The 8,476-nt window shown below is 35.0% G+C and overlaps 1 protein-coding gene across 3 annotated transcripts in view; it reads right to left on the bottom strand.

Annotated features, from left to right (window-relative positions):
* IPO11 (importin 11) overlaps positions 1-8,476 on the bottom strand; it is an 85,075-nt gene that overhangs the window by 33,732 nt on the left and 42,867 nt on the right. For all 3 annotated transcript variants that reach the window (XM_027635090.1, XM_027635091.1, XM_027635089.1), the window contains exons 25-29: positions 5,750-5,829; positions 5,140-5,220; positions 2,774-2,869; positions 1,194-1,307; positions 192-313 (exon numbers count right to left, since the gene is read on the bottom strand). In XM_027635090.1, coding sequence (XP_027490891.1) covers positions 192-313; positions 1,194-1,307; positions 2,774-2,869; positions 5,140-5,220; positions 5,750-5,829 — 493 coding nt within the window. The remainder of the gene's footprint in view (positions 1-191; positions 314-1,193; positions 1,308-2,773; positions 2,870-5,139; positions 5,221-5,749; positions 5,830-8,476) is intronic.

Here is an 8,476-nt window from a genome sequence, read left to right as displayed (position 1 = left end):
TAATGCTATGAAGTCAAATAAAAGGGTAACATAATGTAGCATGGAAATTCTTTTTAAGTTTCTCTTGGGAAAAAAAGAGTAAATAAAACTCCTTATATTGGAATATATAGCTGTAGAATTTTGAAATAGTTTAAAAACTATCTCAAGGGCCTTTGAAGCATTCTTATTTAACACACTATATATTTGCTTACCCATTCAATGACGGCAGAAGAGAAAGCAATGCCAAAGCAGAAAGTTTTCTTCTTTCTGGTTGAGTGATGTTATCCATCCGATCAACCCACATTTCAATCATGTTACCAAGAATATGGTCCAACTGCAATGGGAAACCGAACATTTGTTTTTATTTATGGAGTGTGTCAGCCTATTCAGAAAATATTTCCTTGTAATTTTTCTACCAACTGAATACATTGTTCAGTCTTGGAATAAAGTTATGTATACATAATACACCACACAGCTATATATAGCTTACAGAAATAGCAAACAACAGTTATTTTTTAAATTTTCTATGACAGTGCTTCCAGGCCCTGAACCCCCATACATTAATTGTAACCTACGAGTTAGAAATGCACTTAATTCACGGACAGGGCACTGATTCAGAGTAGTAAATTACTCAAACAGTTTTCCCCTAACAGTTTAATACATACAAAGCATGTGAACTTACTCTGTTTTACCTACAGTGGCGATAAAATTTAAAAAAAAAAAAAATACTTGCTTTTACCTTTTGAAAACCGTATTACACTCAAGGATAAGAAAATTACTAAAATTCCACTTAAAGACACAGAACACTCATAGCAAAAGAACCTCAGTAATCTCATCAGTGAAACTGTAGCACATTGAACCTGACAACCCAAAAACTCAGGGGAGAATGATTAAACCATTATCCACGGTGCAAGACCCATCAAGACAGCACAAGGAGAAACTCTTGCCCTCCAAGAGCATGCACACTAAAGGGGTTTACATGGAAAAGTGTGGGATGCTTTAAGGTAATTGTGGGAATATGTAAAAATTGTTTCAGGATGTTCAGGGAAAGGACCAAAGAAGGGGCAAGGGCCCCTTTTCAAGGTAAAGTGTGGAGGAACAACCACGGAAGACAGAAGGAAAAGCTCCTTTCAATCAAAAGAAAGCAAGGCTTCCCAATACAATACAGCTCAAATACCAAGACACAAAAACCCCAAAAGGACAATAAACCTCACCTCCTGACCCAATTCACATGCCATCTGGCTCAGAAGTAATGAAAAAAACCTTGCATTTTGTAGTAGAACTCTACCCATGATCCCCAGATAAGTAGACATCACCACTGGGTATCTCTGTAACAAAAATAAACCAAAATAAAGGGTGCTTACTTTAACTAAAAGAAAAATATTTGACACAAAGCAGCAATACATGGAATATATTTGCATGCATCCCTTATATCTTTTATTAAATTTTAAATTATAAATTGTAATTTAAGAGCCCCTCAGAAGACTCGGTAAACAATCTTTACCAGGATTTCTCAATTCCAAACAGCTGAGTCAGCTTGCAAAGTGATTTTACTTTAAATTTAAAAACCTGTATCTTAAGGAACAAACAGTATATTATACTGCTAAAAAATTACTTTTGAAGTTGATTAGGGTTCAAAATTACTGCTTACAATTTCAGTAACATTAGGAAATGCTTAGTATTTCTGAAGTTGTTACTTATTTCAGAGAGAAGCTATAATACATTTGCCTATAATTTGCAGGTGTTTCAAAATTAACTGGATAAATTAATAAGTTCATTAATTATCTTTTGTTATTACTTTTAAAAGAAGCTACAGAGTTTTGTACTAAATTCAGCCTGTAACAATATAACTGTATTGTTACATAACTGTAACAATATAACAGCTAACCCAGATTAATATATTTTCAATAGGGTACAATGAATTTATTACTCTTAAATCAGAAGACATTTTAATAATCCACTCTCTATCTTTGTGCTTGGTACAGCAAAAAGTACACTGCTACATAGTATTACTTGGCTTAAATCTGGAAATCTTATTTAACTCAATAATAATGGGAGCCAAATACTGATATTTGAAAGTCTTCAATTCTGGAAAAAAGCAAAGGTTTTGACTAAAAAAGTCAAAAAGCATGAAGAATTCCACCCACTGATTCTGCTGATTAAAATACTTCAATTTTTCTCCTGCTACTACTGCAAATTCAACACAGTTAAAGCATATTGGATTTTTCTCTTTTTCATCCAACATGGCAGTTTGTTGAAGACAAAGAGAGAAAATGGAGAAATAAAGACACCTAAGCCAATGAAATCTTAAAAAAATCTTCTGTCTTACACATTCTTCAGCTCTTCATATTAGATATGTCAATTAGAAAAAGAAGGTCAACTCAATCTTCTCCTTGTCCAGTTTGTTTTTCTCTGGTTCAGGCACATTTAAGAAGGAGTAGTGTGTGTCTTTAAAAAAAGACCCCAACAAAAACTCCAACATCTTCAAGGGATTAAACTAGGTATAGGTTACAGCAGCTTTTAAGTGTTAATAGTGAAGGAACAGTCGAACCACAGAATAAAATTTGTTCTATTTTATTAAAATAAACACTACATGACAAAACAAGTGATGGATATGTTGGTTTATATCTTGTGCTACTACGTTACTTTTACAGACTTTTAATATAGTTGTCAAAAATCTATCATATGCTCTTAAAACAAGAGAAAATACAACATCAATATGAAAAAACTGACCCAGATAACGGCCTTTCATGTTCAAAAAGGAAAAGTAGAGAGTAGTTAAAGTAATTCTTACCTCCCCATCTATAATCCCCCTGAATACTGATGGCAGAAGGGGTTGAAACATTTGGGGACCCAATACAGGGTTTACTTTTAGGACATTTTCTACAACCTTAAGGAAAAAAGCAAATTAGACAATTAGTAAAGTACATTCATAAATCTTAACTGAAGCTTTAGTGCCACGTATACTGGTGTACCTATATAAAGTGCTTGCAGGATGTTTTTCAATAAATACCAGCTAACTCCAGGACTGCTGAAGGTATATTCTAGTAAAGTACTCTGCAAACCTGAATCTGCATAAATGGACCTGATGAAAATTGAGATGCCAATGAAATCCACCCTTCTAAGTATCTTGTGAGCCTCCCCACGGCCCTGGCAAAGCTGATGAGGTGGTTGGAAGGAAGGACCTTGTTAAGGTTCCAGGAAAAGCAGCAGATCGAAGGCTCATTTCCATACATTTGTCTCATCGCTTTTTTCAAGAACCACTGATAAGGACCTACCATCTCTTTGCAGATGTGCTCTCAGAGGTGCTATTCTGGGTACCCCGGGTACTCTAACTTCCACCTCCACCGCCCACTGAGCTGTTCCCTAAAGTAATTTTTAATCTTGTGTTCTTCAGTTTTAATTTTGCCCAGATGTTTGGGTTCTCCCCTTGTAGTAAGATGAAGAAGGGAAGAGGTTGTGAAAATAAGGGGCTGATAGCTGCTCACATCCACTTCTAATAAAGACAGAGACCACACACATATATACACACACTTTATGTGTATAAAGCATATAAAGGTACAGTAAAGGTACCTCCCTCAAACACTCTTAGTCTCCACTTACTTCCATCTCAGAGGAACTTCCACAAGTGCTCTTGTCCAATCCCCCCTAAATATTGTTTCTGCTTTTTGAACTTTGTTCCTACTAGCTTCATTTAATACCCTCTATTTCTTGCCTTGAGAGAGATATTAAGCATCTGACCTTTTACAGTGGCTCTCAATTTTGCAGACCTTTAATATACTAAAGTATAAAAGAGGTATATTATATACAGAGGCAAACGTAACTTTTCCATCACTCATCTTTCTGGGTACTGGAAGTTTTGGCTAAGTCATGTTCCTTGCACAATCTTTTCAAACTTTATACTGTCCATCTCAGATAATTAAAAAAACCAAGTCACATCAAGCCTCCGTAATCTTGCAATAAATTGTCTTATCAGTCCAAATTAGTATTTTTCAACCTTATTGATTTATATTTCTAAAGTCTCTTTTCAATCCAGCCAAAGCTGCTTGTAGGAAACTATTTCAGAGAATAGCCCTGGGTGCTTCTGTTCCCAATATTTATCTTAGAGGTTTTTTACGTAACAAGTCAGCATAGTGAAGCCTGATAAAATGTTCTACTTTTTGTAAAAATATTTGCAAGGAGTATAGCTCAGTTATCCCTCTGGAATCAACACGGCATAGTAGGAAGATGTTCCAAGTATACTACACAAACTTTGCAGATAATGCAATGCCATTCTGGGACTCAAGTGAATAAATGATTCCATCATTCCATTTTAGAGATCTGACTAAAAGCTCCTGCATAAAACATTTGCCCACCTATAGACTCTAAATATTACTGATAGACTGAACGTGACATTTTAAATTTCAGAACTAAAGTCCTTAAGCTCCTCATAGCAGAAAATACAAACAGGGAGGTCTATCAACTTCTGTTATTTTCTGTCCTAGGACCCTGCAAGCTGTTGTATGACCCACGAAAGAGGCAGATGGGATCCAATTTATTCCCTCCATTGCATTTACAGTTATCTGAATTTAAGTCCAAGTTTTTATAAGCAACACAGAGCCCCCTGTCATGCACCCACTGGAAACAGAAGTAGTAATACATTACTGCTACTAATCTTTCAGTGAAACTATCTTTCACTCCATATTCCAAATTTACTTCCTGAAATTCTTCAAAAGACACATTCAAAGTATCATTCTTAATATTTGTAAAGTTTATAAATTCCGCATTTCTTTCATGATACCATTTGAAGTTTGTGTGAATATAAGGGATTTTTTAGTACTTTGAAAAAACTCTAGCAACTCAATTCTGACCATTACAATTGCCACTCATGTCAAAGGCAAAGACTGTTTGAACACTATGTCATGGTACATATGCAAGTATGCTATACAAAGGAATTTCACTGAGATCACATACATACAACATTCAATATAGACAGGAAAGCTTGCTCTAAGACCTATTACACATGCACAGACTTTAAATAAGTAGTTTAAAACACCAGTGACTCCAGTATCAAAGTTTGCTAAATATGTTGTTTTCTCCTACATATTCTACATTCATCCTACTTGAAAACATTACATGTACAGAGCTGAGTATCGGGGTATTATTTTTATTATACTGCACCTTTAAAACTTGAACTTGACCTTCAGTAGTTATGTCCTTCAGAAGTTCACAAAATGACCGGCATAAGTCAGTAGCATACATCTGAAATAAAATGAAAAAGAAGGTATTATGCAAACACGTTTTATGAAGACTCAGCTTCTCTTCAAAGATCCCATCTGCTAAAATGCTCATCATTCCTGAACTAATTAAAATCTAATCTAAGTATTTTGTTGGGTTTTTAACATTGCAGGATTTTTTAAATCTCAAAGAATTTTCTAACGAAGAAAGTATGAGAACAAGGCATAATATTTCTAGTTCAACTCTTGTTAGAATTCATTACCATAATTTTAATCTAGTAGGATAATTAGAGTAACTGTTACTACCTCACTTTTCAGATACCAAAGCACTAAATCAATCCATAAAGCACTAATTCTAAATAATCTTCTTTCTCAAATCTGATTTGAGTGTCCACCATGCACCATAAAGACCTAACAATAGAACAGTAGTATGTTTGTATATACATGAGTAAGAGTATAAACGTGTGTATGATATTTTCCAAGATGAGAGAAAAAACAGTTTGTCAGTAGGGAACTGAGAAGACAATATGAATTTTTACATAATGATAACATACCTGTAAAAATTCAGATGATGATAAGAAAATATAAGCATTGATGATCTTAAAGCAATTTTTGAGGTTTTCGGAACTCAGCTCTGGAAAAAATAGAAATCACAATTCACAACCTGATCACCAAACTGAAGTACAACCAAAATGATTGGCTTCTAAAAGTCTCTTTCTTCTCACAGCTTACAGTGCCAGACTTCAACAAGCAGAAAAAAGTTATCTTAGATCCAGTACCAATAAGGTTCTCTCTCCCCACCAGAGACAATATAGAAGTGGGATGACAACAGCTCTCATGTACTCAAATGGAAGCAAAAGAAATCCTGTGACCTCAAAAGCCACTATTAATAAAAACAAATTATAAAGAAAAGGTCAAGTTTTGGATGTGATAGTGGGTTAAGAAGACATTAAAGAGAGCACAAATGAAACACATATTTAAGAGACCTACAATTACTGGTAAATAATCTCTCTCACATTTGAGTCAGTAAATGCTGAGCAGAAGCAATGAAACAAAGATTGCAGTTCTGCTCTTCTGAGCCAGATGCCATGTCAAACGGCACTGAGCTGAAACCTACTGACCTTTAGGGCACATCTTGAGTGTAAGGCACACCTTTCAGTAAGGAAATCATACCCATTTAAGAGACAGATACACAGAAGAGAAGATACAGAGCAGCAGTTTGAAGAGAGAAAAAAGACATGTCTTCAGGCACTATCTTTATGACTGTTTTCAAAAAAAAAAAAATCACACCAGAACATCTATGTGCAGAACTCATGGCAAAACAAAAGGTTTCAAAGTTTCACATGGACGTTGATACCAGTGCAGAAAGTCCATGGCCATCATCATCTAAAAACAAGACAAAAGACCAAAAACACCTCAAAGGGCTTGCTAAATTGTCTTAAAACCATCTGTAAAGTTCTAGGGAGTTTCAGCAGTTTTTCTTTTTTTTCCATCCATTAAATAGAATATTAATGTTCCTCTATTTGTCATGGCCATGGGACAGCTTTGCATTTGTGACTAATTTCATATGTCAGTGCATGGATAGGGTATGTCTTGTTATCACTTATTTTGAATATTTACCTATCTTGACTTGAAAAGGTTTAATTTTTCATCTATCCATCCACTATCCTCATCAAAATATTCCAACATATCTATGAATTAGCTCTAGTATCAAATTATTAGCATTATACATGGCAGACCTCCTTAGAGGTCTGCTGTTTGTGGTTTTTTTTCTTACTAGACATTTAAAGTTTCAGACACTGATCCAAATATTCAAATTCTAAGTAAATGGACACATAAACATGAAGTGCTATTAAGTTTTCCATAACTTTCCATTCTGCGATTCTTTGATAACTGATATAAAGGTAGAAAGTATGTGTAGCAAAAATCATATTTCAGATCAGAGGGCAAAACCAGGTAAGACTCACGTAATGGAAATGACAGAATTTCAGCCATTCATCTGTGCATAAAGCTCAATGTTTAGTAAAAGCATTTTTCTAGAAAATATCATGTTCAACTGTCTATATTTAAAAGCTAATTGCGCATCAATTCTCTTGCCAAGTTTTCCTGAATTAAACACATATTTTTCTTAATTAATGTGCTCCTTTGGGTTTTGTTAGGGATCAGAGGACTTCGTCAAGGTCCAGTAATCCGCTTTTTGCCACTACCTTTACAAATACAGCACAGGCACATTAAACCTGATGCTTCTTGAAACAGGTATGTCTAGACTTTGACCATATTTTCAACCTGAAATTGTATCAGATTCATTTTAAGCATCCTCAGTGTAGAAATGCATCCAATCCTCAGAGAACTAATGTATTTTTCCATTCCACATCATGCAATTCATTGCAAGACATGGACTAAAGAGCCTCTGCAACTCCTCTTTAGAGCAATTATATTTCAATAGAATTTAAACAGTAGCAGTACTGCTGATATGAAAACCAAATATGACAATTATGCTGTGAACTATCCTTGTATATCAGTGATAGCATCATAATCTTTGAAGGTTAAGTGAAATCAAGCCTTCATGGAAATGCAACGTTCTACTCCTGAAGGCAAATCTAACTGACTTGTATAATTCCTCTGACGTTCAGTTCCAACAGCAGTAGTATCCTGAAATGGGTGTGAAAAGTTCTTTTCAGAAGGACAATTGTATCTTGAATGGAACAACTACCTATTATTTTCAGACTAGTTAAAAAAGTAAAATTAAAAACAGTTCTATATTTTTCCTCTTTCAGTTCAAAAATCTCATGTAGGAACTACTTCTCTCCCTGACTTCCAGATTTTTCTAGTTCAACCATGTTGACATCTGACACCTTTTCTAAATTACTTACATGCTGATGTAGCAGGCAAACATACCAGAAAAACAGTTACATTACCTGTATGTTAGAGTAACTCCATTCAGTAAAAATAATTTCAGAAACTAAAGGTCAGGAGGTTCATATTCCTTACACTGTAATTTCAAGAAAATGATTTTCTGGAGCACTTTGCTAGTTCTCCACCCTGCCCTAGACATAAGCAAGGCAGTTATCTGTTCAGAAATTCCCTTCACCTTACCTGTCCTTCGGCTCTCACTTGGGTAACTGCAGACTGAATTGAGAACCAGTTTATCTTTTTTGCCTTATCTCAGACAGTTAAGGCACACAAGACTTGGTAATTTTGACTTCCCAGTTGAAACACTTTGTCCTGACAGCCACATCATCGTGCTAAGAAGGACAGGAAGAGCCAGACCCTAAGTGCTG

This window comes from Corapipo altera, unplaced genomic scaffold (genome assembly GCF_003945725.1).
Source record: "Corapipo altera isolate COAL_440 unplaced genomic scaffold, ASM394572v1 61411, whole genome shotgun sequence".
NCBI lineage: Eukaryota > Metazoa > Chordata > Aves > Passeriformes > Pipridae > Corapipo > Corapipo altera.
The sequence above is the reverse complement of the archived record's forward strand: the minus strand, read 5'-3'. Positions and strand labels throughout refer to the sequence as shown.